The sequence below is a fragment of the Trichechus manatus genome, unplaced genomic scaffold (genome assembly GCF_000243295.1).
Source record: "Trichechus manatus latirostris isolate Lorelei unplaced genomic scaffold, TriManLat1.0 scaffold00040, whole genome shotgun sequence".
In the NCBI taxonomy this organism is placed as follows: domain Eukaryota; kingdom Metazoa; phylum Chordata; class Mammalia; order Sirenia; family Trichechidae; genus Trichechus; species Trichechus manatus.
Window position 1 is genome coordinate 13,244,790 of NW_004443976.1, and position 22,894 is coordinate 13,267,683.

The 22,894-nt window shown below is 54.5% G+C and overlaps 2 protein-coding genes and 1 pseudogene across 4 annotated transcripts; 1 reads left to right on the top strand and 2 right to left on the bottom strand.

The window, feature by feature from the left end:
* Nucleotides 1–502: 502 nt before the first annotated feature.
* Nucleotides 503–5,272, bottom strand: SPAG7 (sperm associated antigen 7). Its single transcript, XM_004376101.2, has 7 exons — nucleotides 5,173–5,272; nucleotides 2,231–2,298; nucleotides 1,902–1,990; nucleotides 1,678–1,762; nucleotides 1,468–1,557; nucleotides 1,211–1,367; nucleotides 503–1,090 (listed from the first exon to the last, which is right to left on the bottom strand). Exons 1-7 carry the CDS (start codon nucleotides 5,255–5,257, stop codon nucleotides 981–983), a joined length of 684 nt encoding a protein of 227 aa, XP_004376158.1. The 5' UTR covers nucleotides 5,258–5,272; the 3' UTR covers nucleotides 503–980.
* A 174-nt stretch (nucleotides 5,273–5,446) lies between these two features.
* CAMTA2 (calmodulin binding transcription activator 2) lies at nucleotides 5,447–22,258 on the bottom strand. Of its 3 annotated transcripts, none has more exons than XM_004376097.2 (23): nucleotides 22,185–22,258; nucleotides 20,848–20,942; nucleotides 20,533–20,636; nucleotides 19,092–19,159; nucleotides 18,874–19,009; nucleotides 18,377–18,448; nucleotides 17,961–18,114; nucleotides 17,491–17,625; nucleotides 15,974–16,914; nucleotides 14,513–14,639; nucleotides 13,333–13,467; nucleotides 11,255–11,370; nucleotides 10,422–10,606; nucleotides 10,038–10,116; nucleotides 9,614–9,836; nucleotides 9,110–9,414; nucleotides 7,827–8,023; nucleotides 7,390–7,573; nucleotides 7,121–7,192; nucleotides 7,007–7,027; nucleotides 6,651–6,838; nucleotides 6,390–6,464; nucleotides 5,447–6,288 (listed from the first exon to the last, which is right to left on the bottom strand). In XM_004376097.2, exons 2-23 carry the CDS (start codon nucleotides 20,876–20,878, stop codon nucleotides 6,225–6,227), a joined length of 3,612 nt encoding a protein of 1,203 aa, XP_004376154.1. In that variant the 5' UTR covers nucleotides 20,879–20,942; nucleotides 22,185–22,258; the 3' UTR covers nucleotides 5,447–6,224. The 3 variants fall into 3 exon arrangements, with proteins under 3 accessions (XP_004376154.1, XP_004376155.1, XP_004376153.1); XM_004376096.3 differs by lacking the exon at nucleotides 22,185–22,258 and adding an exon at nucleotides 21,534–22,052 and having other exon boundaries at nucleotides 5,451–6,288; nucleotides 6,390–6,462; XM_004376098.3 differs by lacking the exons at nucleotides 18,377–18,448; nucleotides 22,185–22,258 and adding an exon at nucleotides 21,534–22,052.
* Nucleotides 21,587–22,396, top strand: LOC111820492 (translation initiation factor IF-2-like; annotated as a pseudogene).
* The last annotated feature ends 498 nt before the right edge of the window (nucleotides 22,397–22,894 follow it).

A 22,894-nucleotide genomic window follows, 5' to 3' on the forward strand; every position in this document is an offset into this window, starting at 1 on the left:
AAATTTGATGCTGAAGAGGCATTGAGGGAACAAGAAGCCAGCTCCAGAAGAAGGGGAGCAGGGGTGGGGGAGGGTCTGGACATCACGAGGGGTGGGGACTGAGGGTCTGGATGCGGTGGGAGAAGCGGGATCAGATCTGCCCAGTTTGAAGTAAATGGTCTACAGAGTACTGCGTGGAATACAGGCTGTAGTGAGTGCTTCGTGAGGATGAGAGGAATAATAATGAGAGCAGCTACCACGTCTCCGTAGCTTCTAAGGAACTGGAATGGTTCTAAATGCTTGACATATGTGACCTGTGTAATCTCTAAAACAAGCCCATCAGATGGGTACTATTATTATCCTCATTTTACGGGTGAAGAAACAGAGGCAAAAAAAAAGGTTAAAAACTTACTCATGGTAACAGAGCCAGTAAGTAGCAGAACCAGTAAGTAGCAGAACCAGCAAGTAGCAGAACGAGCAAGTAGCAGAACCAGCACCCATCTGGCTCTAGGGACTGCGCTCTTAAAATACTAAATTTTATAAAACCAATATCTGGTCATCTCTGACCTACAAAAACAGCAATTTTATGCTGTTCGACCTAAAATGATTCCCCTTCCTCTCTGTCAGTGGCTCCAGGACCCACCTTTCTCTGCACAAATAAACCAGGACATTGGGTCAAACAGTGTTTATTGAATGTGAAGTAACCCCATGGGGAAGAAAATTCCAAAGAGAATGGAGAATAATACAGATTAAATACCCACCTGTGCATTCACGCTCTTACACACACACACACACACACACACACACACACACACACGCCCATGTATACACATACCACGTACATACCCAGGCCCCAGCAGTGACACATCAAACACCTGCTCCCTCAGCCTGAGTGAGAGCTGGAGGGAGGTGGTTCAGAGGTTGGGGCTCCAGGATGGGTTCTATTAGCAGCAGCCTTGTCCCTCCCTGCCCTGCCCCGGGACCAAAGGGAGCTGAGGTGCCTAGGAGGTAGGTGGCAACTCTTCCCCACTCTGCCGTAGACGCTTCTTGGCTCGGATCTCATTCATGGCCTCTTCAATGGAGCGTGTGTCCCTCTTGTTGGCCACGGGCACTGGGGGCAGAGGAGAGGAAGCTGGGGAGGGCTTAGGGGCCCTGTGCCTTGGCCTCCGCTCCCCTCTCCCCACATCCTGTGCTCTTCTCCCAGCCCTCCCAGCCCCTACTGTGGCCTCACCACAGCCATAGGTCTTGTTGGCCTGTAGCATGTGGGCTGCGTCCTTGGCGGCCCCTTTGCCGATGAGATGGCTGTACTTGTCCTTGTAGTCACTGGCAGGGCTCACCACCACAGGTCCCTGCCGAGCTGCCTCCTCCTCCTGCTGCTGGGCCAGCTCCTAGGGGTGCAGATGTAGGGCACCAAGGCTCAGGGGCCTGAGCCCCAGCCCCCGACAGGTGGTAGGCTGCAAGTCTCAAAGGATGGCCAGCATAGCTCACCTTCAGCTTCCGTTTCTCCTCCGCCTTCTGGGGGTCCCACTCCTCTCCACGACGGTAGGATTCCAGCTCTTCATCTGAGGGTGCAAACTCCTGAGGGAGAACGGGATAATGGGGCAAGTTTCCATATAAATGTTTTCTCTCATTCCCCTCCCCCAAGGGGATACAAGCTGAAATGGGGAGAGGGGAGAGTAAGGACCTCTGGCCTCTCACCTTTTTGAAGATCATGACATAACGACACTCATCATCTTCCCCAAAGGAAAAGGATGTCAAGCCAGCCACTTCTACCACATCGTGTCTGGAAAGGGAGGGCAGAGAGGATAGAAGCCATTGAGCCATAAGGGTTCTAGTGTCCTCCTCTCAAGGATTCCCCAGCTGGCCCTTTCAAGCCACCCTGGCCACACATGTCCTGCCTCCCCAGGCCCAGAGACACTCACAGTATGCTCCTCTCTATCTTGTTCATTGGCTGAAACTTTTTCTTGATCTGCCCACTGTCTTGGATGAAATCTGACACCTCCTTCTCCATCTCGGGAGAGGAAAAAGGAAAGAAGATATAAGATGATGGCTCCACCCAACACCCCTCTCCCCCGACTGGGCCAACAGGCCTTCTCAACCTCCCCGCTCCTTTCCTAGCCTCCATGCCACTGGCTTTCAGGCTTCACCTCTCTAGAGACATTTTCAAGAAAACTGAGCCCTCAACCTTTCAATTCTAACTTTAAGGAAGTCCTTCCTGAAGGCTGCCTTTGATCTCTCCAATTGTTCTCACCCTTTTACGAAACTCCACTTTCTGTTGTTTCTCTTGCTCCTGTAGTTTCTTCAGGCGGGCAGCCTGCTCTGGGGGTGAGAAATGGCAGCATGAGGCCAGGGGTGGAAGCACGAGTGGGGAGAGTTTGTAAGGCTTCAAAGGAAGTCTGGTGTCCACTGCGAGGTGTCAGGCTGGGACAGTAGGACTGTTTACTCACCAAGCATTTATTGCTGTGTACTATATGTGCCTGGCACTGTGTTAGGCCCTGGATACAAAGATGATTGAGACGAAGCCTTGCTCTTCAGAAGTTCATGGTTCAGTGGGAGTGACAAAGATTAGAATCCCATTGCCCAGCCCCACTGGGGAAACCAATTAAGATTTATTTAATGCCCACAACATACACAGAGCTATAGGAACATAAAACTTGGGGAGGTGAGGGAAATAGACTAAGCCTTGGCCTCAAAGAGTTTATCATCTCATTGTCTACCTAGCAAGGGGGAAATTATTTAACTTCCTTACATTTTGTAACACTCCCCACTTCCTACTTCTACTAGGCAGGATAAAGCTGAAACAGCTAGTCTGACATCCTTCTCCCTTGGGACAGTAGGTGTCCAATGTAGCTGCAAAAGAACACCCCATCTTGGGTCTTAGCTAACCTCCTCTTCCTCACATCCTGCCTCTGCACCAGACCCCCTCTGCCTCTTGGAACAGGTGCTGTGTGGAGGAGTATCGGCTGTAGTATACTCCTGGGCCTGCACCTGGGCGCTTCACACCTACCTGTCTTCCCCCCAATGGGATCTTATTGCCTCTGGAGCTTTCAGCATATGCCCCTTCCCACTCCAGCTCCTCAGCCTGAAATGCCCCTCTCCTCCCTTCTGCCTTTTCAAACCGTTTAAGTCCTTAATGCCCATTTCTTCCACAGGATCTGAATCCCTCCAGCTGCAATGAACCTCTTGCCATTTTCCTAACCACTCCATGCCTTTGCACATGTTGTTCCTTCTGTGTGGAACGCTTCTCCTCCTTTTGCGAACTGTGAGATCTGCCGCGAGTCAGTTACTCACTTCTTCCTCCAGGTTCCAAGAGCATTAGTTTCAGACATCCACTATAGCATGTGCTGAGAACTAACATAATGCAACTTTTTGGATGGTTGTCTCCCCTACCAGACTATGAGCTTCTTAAAGGCAGGGATCCCGTCCTGGTCCTGGGGCATGACCATCTAGAATTGCCAGCCGAAGGAGTTCTCAGCCCTCTGACCTTCAGAGCACTTTTCAGCACAACACACTTCCACTACTGACTGTTTCTCTAACTGGTTTGTGAGTCCTCTCTTTCTACCTGGAGAGGTGGCATGAGATTATGGTTAAGAGCCTAGGCTCAAAAGTTACACCTGGGTTTGAAACCCTGCCACTTACTAACCGTCTCACCTCAGGCAAGTGACTAAACTCTGAACTTCGGCTTTCTAGGCTGTCAAGCGGGGCTAGTGATCCCCCCTTTGACAGTCGCGATGAGCATTAAATAATTCCAATGCCCCGATCCCATTATGCCCCCTCCTTCCTCAGAGCCCTATGCCTGTTAACACTTTGCTCCTCCCTCACTCACTGAGTTACCTATTCTTCAGATCCCGGCTCACGGGACCACTGCGGGCTAGGTTAGGACTCCCAGGTAGACGCTCTCACAACAATTATTTCTCGTTCACAGCATTTATCAAGTTGGTTATTAAATATCTGTGTGATCGTTTCATCAATGCGCGTCTCAGCCTCCGGCTGTGGGCTCCTTGAGGATACTCCTGGCCCCTAGCGTACAGCAGGAGTTCAGTAAATAATCGATATTTGTATATTAAGCAGCCCTTAAGCACTTTGAGGGGCCCTAGTGGTACAGGGGTTAAGAGCGTGCCCGCTAACCAAAAGGTGGGCAGTTTGAATCCACCAGCCGCTGCTTGGAAACCCCATGGGGCAGTTCTACTCTGTCCTATAGGGTCGCTATGAGTCGGAATCGACTCAATGACAACGGGTTTGGTTTTTTTGGTAGGCACTTTGAAGGCATCCTGCCTGCCCTGGCTCGCCTCGGGCAAGCGGGGAGCCGGTGCCGGGACGGTGGTCGTCCTCGGTTAAAGCCTGCGGTGTTGGGAGCAGGGGTCCTCCCCAAAGCAGTTATTCCACCAGCCTCATTCATTCGGCGTAGCTCGAGCAACCCCAGTGCTGCCCGGACCGCCCGCCAGGCCGCGCCCAACACTGCCAACTCCAGGGGCCGCCTGCAGGGAAGTTCCGCGGGGAACACAGGTGGGGCCTACGGCCAATCGGACGGGCCGGGGCATTCCCATCCCTCCAATCAACATCGGGACCCACCAGGGCAGCTCGGGAATTTAAGGCTACAGATGGGAGGAGGGGCATAAGGGCACCAAAATCACCCAGCAACCAATTGGAGGTGCTGAGGGCGGATGGGTCAGACGAAAGGTCGAACAAGAATTAATAGGTAGGCCTTCAGGTTGAGATAACCAATAAACGTGAAAGGATTGTGAATGGGCATGCCCTGAATCCAATCAGAGTAAAGACGGGGAGCGGAGACACGCGGGCCAGGAGACGGGCGGAGCCGAGGTGCGGTCGAATACGCCCCTCCAATCCGAGGAGATAATGAAGAATACGAAAGAGATGGGTGGGGTCGGAGGCATCCAAGCAATCAGAGCACGACAACAGCGGACAGGCAGGTCCACTGACTAATTGAAAACAAGGACTGCGGAAGACCAGGGTAGGGGAAAGCAGCAGGAAGGCGGAGCTAGATTTCAGGTAGCCAATCCTCGCCGGCTAAAAAGAGCGGGCGGGTCTGCAGCCCTTTTAGGGACTCTGGGGGGCTCGGAAGGGGCCTGTGAGGGGTCTTTCAAGGTTGAGGAGGTGGCATCGTCCAAAGAGGGAAGAGTGCGGTCCTCAAAACCGGACGAAGAAAGGCGGCTGTGAATTTGGGATCCTCACCTCGGGCCTTGCGCCGAGTCTCCTGGTCACCGAGGCTGGGAGGCTTCTCCATGGAGCTCAGAATGGAGCCCAGTAGGTCCGCCATCTTGGGAGAGACTGAGAGGAGGCGGTGCGTCTTAAAGGGAAGGGCGAAATGCCTTTAAGGCCGGAAACACGTCGGCGGCGAAAAACCGTGCGTCCGCCCCGCACCGTCGGGCGCTGCTCCGAGAGCCGGCCCCGCCCCTCGCCTTCTGGCCGGCGCAGACCCCGCCCCCCGCAGACAGAGGCCGGAGGCTGGCTGGTGCTGCGATGTTTAATGGCAGTTCGTGTAAACCAAGCCCATGCACACGTAGAAAGTGCTCGTGGAGCCGGCAGGAGGCCCCCGCCGCGCCAGGGAACCACAAGCCCGGCCTTGCAGCCCTCCCCGCGGCGCCTTAAATAGATTCTTCACTATACTCTGTATGGTACATTATGTACACGCCCCCTCCCCTCCCGGGACGGGGCGGGACTCCGCGGCGCGTTGCTATATACATCCCCTCCCTTTTGGCCCCGAGGTTGGTGGCCAGAGTCGGGGTGATGGGGTTAGACGGGCAGAAAGGGAGGGAAACAGACGCAAACATGCGGAGCCAGGTGGGGGCATGGTCAGCCCTGAAACACGAGGGGCGCCCGCAGCGAAGGCAGAGGTGGGGACCGAGGCGGATACATTCAGAGACGTGTCGAACGAATAAATAAGGCAAGTCAGGAGGGGGCTGAGTTCGGTGCAGGCAAGGAGGGAGCCGTGGAGAAGGGCAGGCAGGGCTCCGTAAATCACAGCTGAAGATGCAGGTATGTGGGGCGCGGGTCTTCTGGAGCCAGGGGCCAGAAGAGCGGGTGAGACCAAGGTGTGAGGAGCAGGGGGTCGGGAGACGGAGTTAGAACTTCGGAGAGGGGAGGAGGGTGGAGACCTGTGAAGGCCTCCAACAAAGGTGAAGGGGGCAAAGCTGCCGACTGGGGGCTCCCCCTCCCCCAGAAAGCCCTCTCCCCGTTAAGACTGCCGGAAGCGCCCCAGGATGGTGAGGGAGGCGGTGGAGAGGTCAGGTGGCCAGTCCAGGTTGGGGAAGCCCTTCCAGCTCCTGGTTCTGTTTCAATTCCCTCATCCTGCAGAGAGACAGGGAAGGAGTCACAGGAGACCAGGGCATCGGGGGAGGTGGGACGGTGGCGGTGCGTGAGCAAAATGTCAGCAGGAGAAGGGTGAGTACCTGTGTCGGCAGCGCCGCAGGAATCTCATGATCTTCCGGGCTGCCTGGTCCTGCTTCTTGGTGAGAAAAGAGCCTCTGGTGGAAGAAAGAAAAGATGAGGGAGACCTCACAGAAACCCCAGGCACCCCTGCCCTCGGCCCCTTAGGAGCCCTAGCAGGGAAGAGCAGGATGATGAGCAGTGGGGCATTGTAGCTCCCTGGAAAGTGGACATGGCTCAGTGGGTGGGCACAGAGGGCTACGGGCTGGGGGTTGAGGCCGTACTTGCTACGAGCAGGCAGGGTGCCCGTGGGCCGGTGGGGAGGCCCGGGCCGGCGGCGGTAAGAGCGGTAGTGCTGCTGGATGAGCACGGCCGCTCGGCGGCTCTGCTGAAATCGCTTTTGTTCATAGTAGCTTCGGAACTTGCTCTGGATCAGGATGGCTGCCTGGGTCATCTTCTTATAGAGTGCAAACTGCAGGGTGGGGAAGAGAGACAGGTTGAAATGCAGGTACAGAGACCCAAACCCCTGCGGGTCACCCCCAAGTTCAGATAATGCCAGTCTGGTTCTCTAACCCACACGCTCATGGGAAGACTGAATCGCCACAGACACAACCTCACTCCCAGCTCTCATGCCTAATACCTTAAGTGCAATCCAGGTCAGCTTGTGGAGAGAGAAGGGGAGTTAAAGCTCCGGCAGCATCCTGGATGCTCTGGGCTGGGGTGTGGGCCTGTTTTCAAGAGAGAAGGGGCTCACCTGCTTGTACTTGCGGTAACAGCGCTGGATCACAGCTGCTGCCATCTCCTGCTGCTCCTTCAGCCGCCGACCCTAGGGAGAAAACAAGTCCCACCACCTAATGACCCACCTCTCCCTCTAATGGACATCTGCTGACCTGTGCCTCCAACTGGCCAGGGGTCCCCGGACCCTTCAGCCCACCTAAGACTTGCTCTCTCTCTCCAAGAGTCCTGGGAGCCCATAGTGTCCCCTGACTCAAGATTGTAATTCATCCCCTGAGGATCCCTGACCTTATACTTCCGGAAGGCCGTCTGGATGACTCGGGCTGCCTCATACAGTTCCCGCTGCTCATGATCCGACAGTGTCAGCAGGGCAAAATCGCTCTCCATCTTGCCACTGGCAGATGCGGAGAGGAACTCTGCCCAGGAAGGTGCTGGAGGAATAGCCAGACGACCCCGCTCAAAGGGCAATTCACTGTAGGGGAGGGGGAGAAGGGATGTCATAGAGCATCTGCAGTCCCTCTTCTCCCACCTAGAGATGAAGGGAGACTTCCAGCAACAGAGTCTGAGAAGTGGCTTCAGAGTTCAGAAGCCAGTTCCAGCTCCCTTCTCGGAGGTCCTGGGGCATCAGCCAGAATGGAGCTTGGGCTGTGGGAACTCCCGCCTTCATCCCTCCCTTCCATCTTCCTTTGAGGAGGAGTCCTGAGGCTTTGTCCCAAGCTGGTCACCTGGGAGGGGCTGAGCTGGGGAAATGGTCCACGTTCTCCAGGTAGCTGGCCAGCCAGGACATGGTCTCACTGAGCCCTGCGGCCCCTGTCCGCTCCCGCAGTGGGGCTCCAGCCTCTGGAAGCCCCACGAAGTCTTCCTGCTTAATCCGCTCTGGTGTGGCTTCGATGATCTGCTTGGCCAGTGAGATCATGTCCACCTGAATGAAGGGAGAAGCTGGTTGAGCCTTGAGGGGCCCCAACAACCAGAAGTTTCTGTCCTGCCAAAGCTGTAACCTCAGTCTACTCTCTGTCTCGTCGTCCTCTCAGATGCCGAGGCCTCAGGGACTGCTCTCCCTGCTAACCCCATCTTTCTTGGCCACTGTTCCAGACTCATTTGTTTGTACTTATTGGGCTCCCACTTGAGGGTACAGCCCTCTGTGTTGATAAGTTGTGGGGGATGTAGGGTAGGAAGGACATACTCCAAATGGGGACTCAGGAGCTAAGCAGATGAAGGACTTCATTGCCCTTCCATGCTGATCACCCACTGTCCACTCAGGTCTGCCCCATGCCAGCCAGCCAGCACAGGCCATGCCCACAGCACATTCTTTCCACAGGCCTGGCCACGAAGGCCCCTTGCCCCTTCCATTCTCCAAGAACCAGCCCAAGGCTTGCCAACCACATGGCACCTCACTGAATGGCTCCAGCCCCAAACTCTGCAGCACTTCCTGCTGACCACACTCCTCCTTGTGATGTTCTCTAATTTTTTTAAACTTATTTTGCTACCCCATTAATCCATTAGTCTCTCTAACCAAATATGTCTTCAGGTTCTAGCATAGAAGTATGCTCTGGTGCACCTGAAGCTTCACTCTCTCACTTATTTATTCATTCCACAAGACTTTCTTAGCTTTTACCCTGTGCAAGCCTCCCCTCACCCCAGATCACTGCCAAATACCTCCATCTTGCCAACCTCTCCCCTCCACCTCCCAGCTGCCCTCCATCACCCTGGTTCCCCAAGAACCTGGTCCCTTCATGGATCAACAGGTGACTGATTAGACACCCCTACAACCCAGCTGTAACTGAAGATATGCCCCAGAATTTTTAGCCTCTGATACCTCATGACTTCTGAGTCACAAGGCCTGAAAGGAGCTAAGCAAAGGGTTACCCTGCTTGTCTCAAAATGAGAGGGAATGGCCCCTTCCCAAACTGAAGCCAGAGTGGTTCTGCCTTATGGATCATCTGCCTCAGCCTACCCCTGTACCCCACTCCATGTCTAGCCCTCTTAATTCCATCACCATAAGCAGTACCGGGATCACATCCACCGTAGGCAGGCTATCAGCTTCCTCTGGAGCAGCCCCATCCTCTGGGGCTGATGGGAAAGGCTGAGGTGAGGGTTGGGGCCCTTTGAGGTTGGTGGCCTCATAGTCCATGAGGAGTAGGGGTGCCTCTGGGGTACCAGAGGACAGCTGGCCTGGGACCATCTCCTCCATAGTGATCTCAGAGGCTGGCAGAGGAACAGGGGGAGGACTGCTGTCTGGAGCACTAGAATAGGCCGATGTGACAGAGAAGGTGCCATCTGACAGCTCTGAGGGCGAGGAGACGCTGCTGAGACCTGTGAGGGTGAGGGAAGAGACAGGGCAGCAGGAGTCACCTGCCACCTTTCAAGTCTCCTCAATCTCCCTGTCTGTTCTTGCTACTATTATTTCTCACCCCCGCCTCCTCCTCACCCACTCTGTCTCCTACCCTTTGGCTTTGCCTTGGCCTATCGTCCCACCCACATCGCTCTCCAAAAGTTTACAGCCAGCCCTCACCAGTGTCTGGGCTGGAGGAGGGTGGTGACGGGGCAAGTGGAGGCTCAATGGAAGCCTCCTGTCTCTGCAGTTCCTCAAGGCAGCGGGCAAGGCGCACGTGACCCCGGGAATGCGCCACAGAGAGGGGCAGACGGCCCAGAGAGTCAGGAATGCTCAGCGCCTGTCGGTTCCAACGGAAGAGGAGCACAGCAGCTTCTAGATGTCCCAGGGCACAAGCCCACATCTGAGGAGAGGGCAGGAGATGGAGGACGGGAGGAGGGGAGTGGGGGTAGAGGTGAAGGTGAGGCCAGGCCCTTCCTCCAGGTGGCCAGGGCTTCGGTCCCAGCCCTCCCACTCTTCCCTAGCATCCTTCACAAGCCTGTCCTCAACTGCACCATTGCCGTTGCCACAAGCCCATATGTACTCAGGAGTCCAGCATTCTCACCAGAGGGGTGCAAGAGAAATGATCCACGTTGAGCGGGTCAACCTCTTGCTCTAAGTCCAAACTTCCGGTCTCCACACTCCTGGAGGGTTTGGGAGAGGGACAGCAGAGCCCAGTCAGGGAGAAAAGTGGGCAGTGGGAACATCCAGAAGGAAAGGGACTGGGAAGCAAGCTGTCTAGAAGCACTAAGGTCAGTGGGATGAGGCAGTCAAGAGATTCATAAATTTAAGGAAATTAAGAAGTCAAAGTCTTCTTCCAGCCCCACCGTCCTTCCCACAGTAGCCCTAGTTCCCTCTCGGCAGGGCTCCAGTCCTCCAATTCCTCCTCGGTGCCCTGGCGCTTCTGTCCCAGAAGCTGTCCAGCCCCCTCCCCGCTATCCCTGCTCACCGCCACTGGCTCAGGGTCTCGATGAGGCGGGCGTAGCCCTGGGCAGCAGCCAGGTGCAGAAGGCTCATGCCTCGGAAGGGGCTTCCATGGGCCAGGCATTCAGGACCCCTCCAGGTGGAGCGTGGGATCATGCTCTCTACCAAGACCACTACCCGTGCCTCGAACCCAGGCCCCTGGCCTTCATCCTGCAGTATACACACCTTTATGCAGAGATCTGAGAGTCTGGTTCCCGCTTGGGATGGCCTTGGCCATCCAACATGTGTCCTCCCAGCCTCTGACTCTGCCCTTGCCCACCCTCCCCCAACTTTCTGCTCCAGGTTCCCACCACCAGCACCTGTGACAGGTCATCAGTTCTCCCAGTTTGAGTCCCTGTGTAGCCTCGGTTCCCCCACTCTCATAGCCAACTTCCCCCATTCCCTCTGACAGCCAGGCCTCACACCCCCTTGCCCATGTTGTGCTCAGATTAGCAGCATATCCACAGATGGTTTCTCCCCCTCAGAACTCAGAGTTCCTCTGAGCCTTTCCCTAGTGCTCTGTGGAGACTCAGGACCCATAGAGCTTTGAGCCCCAATTCTCCTGATCCCCTCCCCCACCCTCTCTTTCACCTCCACCCTCTTTCAGACCAGAAATAGTCTGAAGCCTGTCATGCCAAGAGGGTGCCCGGAATAGCCACTCCTGCCACAGGGCGGGTGTGGGAGCAGGGTGACGTCAGGGAGAAGGGAGAACTGGCTGAGGAGGCTGGGGACAGGAGAGTGAGGAGGGTCATACACTAGAGCCATTTTCTTTAGGAAGACCCTCCCGTTACCTACCGCAGACCTCCCTTGTGGAAGTACCTGGATTGGAGGAGTGTCAGGACCCTGGCAAGGCACCTGCCCAGCTGCTGCAATCTCAGCCATCCGCTTCTCCATCTGCTCCAGCCGCTCCAGTATGGACATCCGAAACTGGTTGTCTGAGGGGAATGGGGATGGGAGGCTGATTGAGCAGGGTCTAGGTGATGCCCTGAACACCACAGCTGGACCTGTCCCAAGATCTGGGAGGTAAAGACATGGAATCATATTCTTTCCTTTTCCCCAAAACAACAGCTCCTTTACCCACACACCTTCTAAATAAAGCCCACCAGGACTCAGTTCACAAACCATGGCTTTGCGTACTACCCACATAGCTAGGACCAGAATCCAGAACTAAGACAGTTTTCTTGAAGACACAAAGATGGTAGGAATTGCAAACCAGCCACTGAACCTCCAGCCACCCCAAACCACAATATACACACATTCTTCTGCCTTTTCCTAGGTGAAATGTTCTATCGGTTCTCTTTGCCCCAGACACTACCTTTGTCCCTCATGCTAGGGCTGAAGGACTCCAGGGTCCCTCCTCTCAGTTAACCACTGGCCAAAAGAGCTCAGGGACTGAGATTTGAAAGCACCACCCCCTCCTCCCAGCCCCCCGCAGCTGTCCACAAAGAGGATGGCAGGGGGAAGGGAAGGTGACAGAGATGAATAGGCACGTCCATGCCTCCTCCTCCCCCCCACCCCATATACAAATATACACGTGCACACACGCACACACACACACATACCCCAAGCTATATCTGTCCCCTCCTGAGATCATACAAGGACAAGGAGGGGAGGTGGGAGTGGATCAGAGCCACGGGAAAACAGGCACAGAGAAACAGGGTGGAGGCTGGGGATGTTCTGAGATGCCAGGACTAAAGTAGACAGGGATTATAAGGGGATGGAGGTTTCGAGATGATGGGGGGTAGAGAATGATGGGTTGGAACCCAGGTATAACAGAGAGGAGAGAGAGCAGAACAGATAAACAAGGTGAAAGAGGGGGGAAAAGAACAAAAAAGAACTGGGGGAGAGAACAAAATAAGCAATTAAGAAAGGAAGAAGAGAGGCAAGTGGAGACACTGGGTTAAGAAATGGAAACAAGAGCAGGGGAGGAGCCCATAGAGGAAACGGTGAAACAAAGATGAGACAGGGACAGAAAAATAAGGTGATGCACAGTCACAGGGCAGGACAAAGACAGGACAGGACCGAGAGGCCTGGCAAGATCCAAAGGCCGACAGACTCAAGTCTGAGAGACAGGTGACCCAGCACACACTTGGGCTCTGTGTGGCATGGGCACCTCCAAGGGTGAGACAAACCAGAAGCCCCTGAGCAAGATGTGGGCATGAAGGGAGACAGACAAACTCAACAAGGGCGACAGCACCTGAGAAGCCAAGAGGTGACAACAGAGACACCAAGAGGAAGAAAAAGAGAAATGCAAACCTCAAAAAGAAGCACGTACAGATGGAAATGGTTCTCAAAGCCACAGAGAGGGAGAGTCAGTACCAGGAACAAAAACAGTTCCAGTTAAACACACACACACACACACACACACACACACGTCGGCATATATGTGTGTTTGTCTGAGAAAGTACACTACGATTCTAACAGTGGTGGATATCACTGAGTAGTAATATTATAGGCAATTTTTATTTTCCACTTTATACTTTGTGTAATTTCCAAACTATCTATAATGAACACATATCTTTATAATTACAGGAAAAACCAATGAGAAATTTAAACAGGTATGTAAGCGCACATATACTCACACGCATCACATATATACTGCTCTAGATCCTGGCCCTGCCCCAGCCTCTTGGCCTTGCTTGCCTAGATCCCATCCTCTGGGATGGAGAGGACAGGGCAAGAGCTTGGATAAAGGTGAGTCTAAGATTTATGGGGAAGAGGAGGTAAGGAAGACTTGTTGCTGCATTCAGAAATGACTGATGAAATAGAAGTTGAAAGAAGAGTGGTGAGTTGGGGTCTAGGCAGTAGCCACCTGAATCCTGAGGGGTGTGGAAGCATGTAATGAGACTCGAAGGTTGTGGAGCTGGATACTTGGGTTCAAAGGGCTAGGTACTCACCGTCCAGGGACAACCAGTCAAGCTGAGTGCTAGGCAGCGACAGGAAACGGCGGGCTCGATACTCAAAGAGCACAGAGGCAGAAAGAGGCCCCTCCCGCCCTGCCACCTGCAAAGACACCAGCCCTACCTCATGGGCTGGGGAGGGCGGTATCAGCAAGAAGGGCTTTCTCTCCCTGGCTCCTTCACTGGCCACCTGGGTCAGAGCCACAAGTGATAATTCCATATCTGACCCCCCCCTCCTCCCACAGCTAACTCCCCTGCTTTGGTCCAAGACGCCCTGGCATCAGTGGCTTTGGCACTACTGGGAAGAGAGTCCATTCACTTGAGAACTTAATACCTACGATGGCCAGAGACTTCTTGGATTTAGACCCTGTTAAAGATGTTCATTATTCAGCAACAGGCCTGGAAGTTGAGGGTCAAGAGATCCCCTATATTTTATAAACAATCTGATGGGGGAATAAACCACTTTCTTGATCCCCCAAGATCAGAGTCCAGAGGTCACGATCCTGTTACTGAGGTGGGGGAAAGGGAAGACACTGTCAGGTAACAGGGAGGAGTCTAGACAAACAGTGGAGTCCAGATGAGTGCTGTCCAATTGAACTTTCTGCAAAGATGGAAATGTTCTATATCTGCACTGTCCAACAGGATAGCACATGTGGCTCTTTTGCACTTGAAATGTGGTTAGTTCGACTGAAGAAATGAATTTTTAATTTTAATTAATTTAAATTTAAATAGCCACATGTGGCTAGTGGCTACCCTATTAGACAGTGCAGGTCTAGAAGCCAGTATCCTTCAGTCCCAAGACTGGTCAGAGGAGACCAACATCTCTCACTTCTCATTCTCCCAAAAGCTCCCTGGGCCAGAGCAAGCGACTCGTACTCCAACTGAGCTAGATGGCCAACACAGACATTAGTGATCCCTTTGGCCAAATGCCTGATCTTACAGAAGGGGAGGCCAGGGACCCAAGAAAGGAGCTGATTTATCCAAGGTCACTAGGTAGCTAATGAGTAGGTTTCTTGCACCAGAACCCAAACTGCCTGACACCTAAGCCCAAGCTCATCCACCTGCTGGGGGAAACTGGGGCTCAGCCTCAGGACTGGATGAAATCCTTGTCCTCTCAGGAATAACACAGCATCATTTATTCCCAGTGCTTCCCTTCTACTGTTCCCAATCCCCATACCAGGACAGTAGCAGCGTAAGACACCAGGCTGGACAAGTGAGGCTGGCACTGCAATGTGATCAAAGACACAGGAGTAATGCTCGGTGGCCTCAGTCCACGGACCCGTGATGAGCACCTTGACCCCACCCTGCAAACAGAGGTCAGAGAGTCACGTGAGGGGAAGAGCTATTAGGCGTTCATTCACTCACTCTTTCATTCGTTTAGACCCTTACAGAGTATCTACTCTATGCCAGGCTCACCCCAGTGGGGTGAGGTCAGCTTGTTGATCCCTCCTCCCCAACATTCCTGCCAAGTGGTTACTAATCTCTATCTGAATCTGCCAGAAAGGGGGAACTCACTGCTTCCCCCCAGGCTAACTCATTTGCAGAGAGCTCTCATCAAGAGGAAATTCTTCTTTTTGGCTAATTTATCCCCACTGTTGCTATGAGTCGGAATCGACTCGATGGCAATGCGTTTGGTTTTGGTTTTTTGGTAGTTCCTCCTTTACCCCTCTGGGACAACATAAAACAGAACTTCTTGCTACTGCTCAGTGGCGTCACTAGGGTTGGTAGCATCCAGCGCGGTGAACACCCCACCATGGACCTCCTCCCGTACCAGACCATACAGAATCCTTAGTCATGTTTTTTGTACTAATGTTACTCATAAATCATAACCCCCGTGTATCACTCCTTCTTTTCCTTTAATTACTATTTCATTCTGAAAAAGTTATTGATATAGGTTCACAAATACTAATTACCACAACATTGTAGCTAAAACACCAGAAAATTTGACAAAATCAGCAACTATAAAAATACTGGCAGCAGTGAAAACAACAGCATGTGCTTGTAGCGCGTGCAGACGAAACCACGTGATTCGAAGAGTCATTAATAATTGGGTAATAATGACAGCTCTGACCAGAGTGCGTTAGAAGGTTCAAAAAGTAAATGAGCATAGAGTTTTAGTCTTGTAGATATATCAATACATGCAAGCTAGGCTTACGAAAAAATGTTTTTGTTATAACTAACTACCGGGATGTTTTTATAGACAGTCATTTTGGTGTCACCCCCTCTGACAGTGTCAGCCAGTGCAGTCTGCACCCCTCGGGCCCCCTGAGTGATGCCACTGTTACTGCTGCAGACAGTCTGCAATCACACCCAGCTATGTTTTCTTTTCTCTAGGCTGAAAAGCCCCAGTTCCCTCCCCTTGAAAACAGTCACCAAGGGAATGAGCTCCCTGGGGGACTCCTGTCATTAACAAGGAGGAAGGCAGAGGAAGGGAGCAAGGATTAGTTGGTGGTGGGGACTGTGGAAACAGGAAAGAAGCTATACTGTACGTAAAACAGAGGTTGGGAAGAGAACTAAGAAGCTAGCGAAACTACGTCACAGACCACTGGGGGCAAAGGGGCTACAGTTGATACAACTAATTTTGGGGATCCAGAAAACAGATGGGACCGATAAAGAAGGAGATAGGCCTGAGACTCACCTCAGGGTAGGACCACTCTGGGGAGAAGTCTGTGATCGTGCTAAGGGCAGGAGAAAGCTGGGGGGCTGGTGCAGGGATGCTTGCAGCGTCATCACTGATGAGTTCTCCCATAAGGTCTGGGAATGATGAAAGACTGAAGGGCTCCAGTTCGCTGGCCCCACCAGGTCCTCCAAACAAGGCCTCCCCTCTTCCTGCCCTGCCCACTGGCTCTAGGGGGGCAGGTGAGGGTGGAGGTGAAGGAGGGGGTGAAGGTGCGGGTGGGGCAGTCCCCTGGGCCTTGAATTCCTCCCCACCATCATCATCTTGGATGAAGAAGCAGTTTCCTCTTCTCCCACCTGCTCCCGACTGTGGGGGGAGACCCCGAGCAGCTGCCTGGGGCTCCAGGGCAGCAGCGGGCTCTAGGGCAGGACAGGGGGTATGCGCAGCCTCTGCCTCGGGGAAGTCTGGGCTTACTCCCTGTCCCCCGCCATATGTCTGGCCCCTCTGGGGGCTGTTGAGAAAACGATCAGGGTCAAAGGCAGGGCTGGGAGGAGCAGGTGGGGCAGAGGGCTCAGACCCTACAACCACAGCCAAGCTCATGGAGGGCCTAGGATCAGCCTGGGGAGCCAACTGCCTGGTGGGTGTCAAGCCCCCAGTTCGCTGCTCCAGTCCCGTCAGCAGGAGGATAGCAGTGCCTCCTCTGGACGAACCTCCTCGGGAGGTAGGAGGGCTAGGTCTGATCTCTAGGGGTTCGGCAAAGCCTGAGGAGGAGGAAGAGGAGGAAGAAGACGATGGGGAGGTATGTGCCTTGGGGAGCTCTGGGGGAAGTGGGGCTATCAGTGGAGGAGGCTCAGGGGGATGGGGATGGGGGATAGAGGTCAGGGTTAAGGTTTGGGGCTCCACTTTGGGGGAGATGATGCGGTGTTTCGTGCTGCTGCATTTGTGGGTAAGGCTCCCGGAACCTGGAGTGGAGAGGGGTTGGGAGGGGTAAGAAGGGGTGAGATGCATCTTTCTCCAGCCTTCCGCTACTGGAAGTCTTTATGCAGTCCCTGGGACTTCACAGAAGACCAGAAGTGTAAAACTGATTGTGGCCACTGGGAGGCAGCAGAGGTTTCCCGTTCCCTCCTCACATCCCTCCCCCCACCAAAAAAAAAAAAACGAAAAACCGAACAAGCCCTGCAAGGGAGGACTGGGGGCTTGGGGCAGTAGCCGAAATAGGTAAAGGCATAAAAAAAAGGACAAAGAGCAAAACCAAGGGGATGCCAACTAGGAACACGCTATGGCTGGATGTGACTGGCAGTGCTGGGGTGGCCAGGAATTGCTCAGGGTAGAAGGCAGAAAAGGGCACAGGCTACCAGAACTCTAAAGTCGAAGAAGCAAGGGAAGGGAAGGCCTCTGTTCACATGGCCCATCTTTCTGAGACATGCAAAGAACTTGCAAATCAGCATGCAAATCCCACCCAGATGGATCCCCCTAGGCTTGAGTAAGAGCAGCGTGGACCGATGGGAAGAGTGCGCCAGCGTGCGGGGGTCACTAACCAAGGCCCCCACTGCAGAGACAGGCATGGGTTCGCGGGGCGGGCTTGGTCGGGTGGGTGTCCAGGATCTGCTGCACCAGCTGTTCTACAGAGAACTCCTCTGCCCCATTCCCACAGCTCCACTTGATGCCATGAACTAGAGGAAAATTGGGGGGAAGTGCTGTGGGAACCCCACAAAACAGCCCCCAAGTACCTGGATGGCTCCTCCAAGCTCCAAGATTTCTGGCTGGGTGAGCAGAGGCCAGCAGCCTCAAGACTGCTCAGACATGTAGCTCATAGCTATGCTTTAGTCCCTTCTCCACATTGCACCATGAAATGTACCAGGAATCCCAGCACCCCCGTAGAAAAGCATCATCCTAGCTTGAAGGGAAATGGTCACCCACAGGCTTCTGGGTATAGAGCCCTGGCCCCTTTGAGAGGCTCCTGTTTCCGTGCTCCCCGTGGAGTTCTACCTTAGCCCTGCAGCCTTACACATGGGTTTCAGCTGTCCCAGCAGTTCCTCCCGGGACCACTTCAGCCACTCTCGACGGTCGTTGCTGATGGAACAAAAGATGGGGCTGCAGCCCTTTCCACAATCCTCCAGGGCTGGGACATTCAGGTAGTGCACAAGGACGATGTCAGGGTTCTGAGAACACAAGGGTACACACACAGAGAACGTGGGGTCCTGAGGCCCAGGGGCTCAGCTTCCTAGTCCTCGCTTCCTTCCAGGGCACCCCCCAACCTCACCCCCAATTTCTGGCTCTCTCCATCTCTCCAGGCCCCTCTCTCTTCTTCCCAGTCTCCTTTCCCCACTTAGAACCTGGCCACCCTCCCACTTCACCCTTTCAGATCCCATTTCCCTCAAAGAGCCAGGGAGAGTCTGGCTTCCTGAGCTCCTCTGTCCTTACCTGGAGCAGCCAGTAGCAGCGCCGATGGAATGTGGGGACGATGGAAGAGTGAACGTAGCAGCCATAGAGACACTGCCAGGAGACAGGCTGGGGTGGGGGGAGGGCTAGTCTGCTCCCCAACTCTTCCTCTGTTCAGTCCCTTTGCAGGAATCCCAATCTTTCCACCAGCTCCTCTTGACCCTCTCCCTACCCCCCACCTATTCTCCACCTCTTTCAAGTCACAGATGAGGGATGGAGAGAAGGGAACAGTGGGGCTGGGCCCTACAAAGAGGACTCTCTAGAAATCAGAGGGCAGTGCAAGGATGCATGGGAGGAACAATGACTTGGGGAAGAGAGGTTCATTAGCCCTGAGGGAAATGCAAGAGAATTGGTGGGGGTTGGAGGGGGTGGGGTGGGGTGCTCAACGTGTGTCCTTGAGGCAGAGGCATGGCCTAAGGTCTGAAGAGTTGGGTCATGGAGGGAAATGGGAAGCAGGCAGTGGATGCCGACTCTCTTACCTCCATGCCCTGGACCTTCAGCTTCATGTGGTCCTCTCGGGTGGTCTTCCCATCCTTCCGTTTCTTCCAGAGGTAACCATCCTTCCGGTATTTCACCTTCTTGCGGTTGTAGAGGATGATGGAGCCATTCTGAGGCCTGGGGAGGGGAGAGGTGGCCTCGAGTTCTGTGAACAGGACTTGGGACCCCTGCCACTCCCCACCTTTCTTAACTTTCTCACCTTGTCTTTGGGGCACAGGATAGCCACTCATCATGCTTCTCAAAAGTGATCAAGTAGGATGCAATCTCCTGTAGGAGAGGAGACACTCAGGTGGGTGTCCCCTTTATAAAGAGTCTCAGCCTGCCCTGAGTCATCCCCTCAGAGTCTTACTCTCTGCTGAGTTCTGGCAGCTAGTGGAGGATGCTTCCAGGTAACTGGACCCAGCAAGGACCACTGCACTCCTAAGAATCCCAGGCATCACTGCAAACAAAAATCTAACCTTCCTTCCTTCTCTCTCTTCCAACTGGGGTCTTTAGCTTGAGGCTGGGTTCAAGTTCTTCATCATCCAACCTCATACTGCATATTATTTTACTCTCCCCAAATGCCATTTTTGTGCCACTTCCTGACTCAAAAAATGTCAATGGTTTGACATTGCCAATATTTCCAGATTCCTCTACCTGACTCTGAGATTCCCCCTGACCAGGGATCAAACCAGCATTCCCACTGTTTACCTACAATGCACCTACCACTCCTGCCTGGTCTGAGGATTCTTCCCTGAACGCTCACCTGCTGAGTGGTAGTGCTCTATCAGCCTGAGGTGCTGTGTGCACAAAGCTCCGTGTCTGGAAACCCTAGCCACCTGACAGACCAAGTCTCTTTTCAGATGCTCTACGAAGCCCCACTGGCCACTGTGGCCATTCCTGGAGGCTCTATACTACTTACAGTAACAACACACACACACATACCCTTTTATTGATAGCTCTCTCCTATCATCAAGTCAGTAATTATCAACCACTAACTACATGCAATGCAATGTACGGGGGAGCACAGAAGGTGTCTAACACAAGGACCCTGCCATCCTGAGGAGGCAATGTCAGTGGTGGTTAAAAGCATGAACTCTGGAGTGAGTCAAATAAACCATAGGAGGTCAATTGGTTTCCTCATCTAGATCACAGGGATAACAACATCACTATAGAACTAAATGACATGATGCAGGTCAAGTACTTAGCACAGTGACCGGGATGTAAGAATTCCTTTACAGATTGGAGCTATTATTCTTACCCAGGTGTATATGCCAAGAAGCGAGCTCCCATGGGGTCCGTGTCTTTATACCGAGAAAACCAAACCCACTGCCATCAAGTCAATTCTGACTCATAGCAACCCTATAAGACAGCGAAGAACTGCCCCATAGGGTTTCCAAGGCTGTAAACCTTTACGGAAGCAGACTGCCATATATTTCTCCCACAGAGTGGCTGGCGAGTTCAAATGACTGACCTTTTGGTTAGCAGGCAAGTGCTTTAACCACGGCACCACCAGGGCTCCTTCCATGTCTTTATACCTCTCCTATAATCCCCAAAAAGCCTACAAAACAGTACTGTGCACTTAGGAGTGTCAACCCCCTTTCACTCTCCTCCAGCCCATGAGGCCTTGCTAGGCCGGAATCCCCAGGCTCCCTAGAAACCTCATTTGTATTCCACCGTAGCCGCTCTGGAGGCAGCAGCGGACAGCGAGGAAGACACTCCAGCAGCTTCTTGGGAAGAAAGATCTTCAGGTGGTGGCTGTTCTCTAGAGGAAATTAGAAGGGAGGACATAGTGTGTCACTCCTGACATCCCTGTGACAGCCCAGGGAAAAGGGGCTGAAAGCAATCCAGAGGACTGGGGGAAACTGAGGCAATGACAAGGGGACAGAGCCGGGGATCCAAGAATTAGGGGGTCACCCCAGTGTAGGGAGGAAAAAAGGCTATGCTCAGACTAGGACCCTGGCTTGCGAACTCACCAGCAACCTCAGTGGTGTCCTTGGAATTCATGGTGAGGGCTCCAGAGGGCAAGGTCACCCCTGGCCTGAGGGGCCGGGGGGAGGGGGAGTCTGTGCTGGGAAGGGAGAGAACAAGGTCATGGCAGAAGCCCCCACACTAATCCAAGATGAGGTGGGGAGCAGTACAGAACTGGGTCAGTATATCTGGAAAAGATGAAGAAGAGAGAGGAAGGGGCTAGACTGTGATGTGAGAGAAGAGGCAGGGAATGGAGGTGAGGGAGAACGAAGACATGATGCCAGGAACCAACCAGAGCAGGGACACACAAAACCGAGTATCAGGAAGAAGGGGGCGGGGGAGGGGAGAGGGTTGGGCCTCAGAGGCACTATGGCTTGGCTTAGGGGCTGGGACTCAGGGCATCTGGTCTTCAGAGGATGGTTTTGCAAAAGAGCCTGAATGCTGAGGGGAGAGCAGGGCATTGGAAGACACACCCTGAGCTCCTTATTTGTTTTTTTCCTAAGGGGAAGGGCACATCTGATAAGCAAGCCTAACCTCCTCTCTCTCCTCCAGGTTGCTCAGGGCCTGGCTAGACACCCAGGACCCAGCTTCCCACCTCAGGACAACCCATCCTCCACCCTGAGGCTGCCAGGCCCTCCGCACCCCTCTCCCCAAACGTCTCAGCCTCCCTTGGTCTCCAGGCCTACCCTACCCCATCTACCACTTTAGCTCCGCCCGAGGCCTCCACCCTCGTGGGGGAACAGATGGAAGCTGGAGGAGGCTCAGCGCGGGCTCCGCCAGGTGTCGAGGATGGAGAAGGGGAAGATGCCCGTCCCAGCTCGACTGTGTGCACTGAAGGTGGGGTTGGGGTAAGGACTCCGCCCCAGGGCGCAGGTGCGCACTCCCGGCTAGGCCGACTGCCAGGGTGCGGAGCGGGAGCGGGCCCGGGCCCTGGACTGCGGGCCCTGGGGCGGCGCCCTACTCGGACGCCTGCTCCGCTGGGCGGCCGCCACGGCCGGGCGGTGGTCCCCGGAGGACCTCTGAGGTGGGAGAGTCCCGCTCGCACAGAGGGATGTACTGGAGAAGTCGCGGGCTAAGTCTGCGGGCGCGCAGCGGACGAGGGACAGTGCGGGTGTCGGGGTCCGGGGGTCCCCGGGACAGTCCCCGGCACGAGCAGCTCCGCCGAGGGACCCTGCGCGGAGCGGCGCCCCCTGGCGCGGGGGAGGAGGACGGAAGTGGGGAGGTGGCGGCGAACCGGGAGGAGGGACGGTGGTCCCCGGCGCGGCGCTCCGCGTCCGTACCGGGTTGAGCTGCGCCCCCTGGCGCGGGGGCGGAGAGGCAGGCGAGAGGCCCTGGCTCTTACCTCCCGGGGTCCCGCGGGTGACGGCGGCGGCGGCCATTCTACCCCACACCGACCCCCCCCAAGCGCCGGCTGACAGCAGCGTCCTACGTCACTGCGCACGGGGCGGGACCTCCCTATTAAGGGGACGGAGGTCGGGAAGTGAATCAGGGGTCAGCACACGTGGGGCTCTGGGTGGGGCGCTGGGCGGAGGGACTCGGCTTCCAGGGCCCTGAGCCAGGGCGAGGGACAGGCTGCTCGGAAGCCTCTGAAGGGGCGACAGTGCTGAGGACAGGATTCCGGGGTCCCGGAGGCGGAAGCTCGGCCAATTGACGGGACTCCAGGTCGGGGTGAACTGGGCGGGGGCGGCCGTCAGGTGCTGGAAGCAGAAGGGCTGGGCGAGGAACGTTAGACTGGGCAGCACTTTTCTTCTTGAATTTTCGGGGCCCAGCCCAATTTCGTTTTAGCTGGGTCCTCGAGAAGGGGAAAGGAGCCCTCCTTCCCCATTCGTCCTGCATCCGTACTTCACAGAGAGAAAGACACATATGGGCTGAGCTTGCTTGCTTTAATAACAGAACAGAGAGAAGAAAGAACACAATGCCAGGAGCGGGTCCTGGAGGAAAACAGGACTTGGGGAGCTCCTGTGAGGGGGGTGGGTTAAGATGGGAGGCCAAGGGGGATGTTAATGCCTAGTTCCAAAGACAGCACAAGAAGCTGGAAAAGGCCTGGTTGCC

Bases quoted from the DNA above. Each gene is read 5' to 3' on its own strand.
- SPAG7 (XM_004376101.2), bottom strand. From the start codon at position 5,257: ATGGCGGACCTACTGGGCTCCATTCTGAGCTCCATGGAGAAGCCTCCC. The intron at 1,558-1,677 runs GTGAGAGGCCAG...GTTCTCCCTCAG, and splicing joins ATGTCATGATCTTCAAAAAG to GAGTTTGCACCCTCAGATGA. The intron at 1,368-1,467 runs GTGAGCTATGCT...CTGCACCCCTAG, and splicing joins AGGAGAAACGGAAGCTGAAG to GAGCTGGCCCAGCAGCAGGA.
- CAMTA2 (XM_004376096.3), bottom strand. The intron at 10,607-11,254 runs GTACTTCCACAA...TGTATACTGCAG, and splicing joins CTGACACTCCTCCAATCCAG to GATGAAGGCCAGGGGCCTGG. The intron at 10,117-10,421 runs GTGAGCAGGGAT...CAAACCCTCCAG, and splicing joins GAGACCCTGAGCCAGTGGCG to GAGTGTGGAGACCGGAAGTT.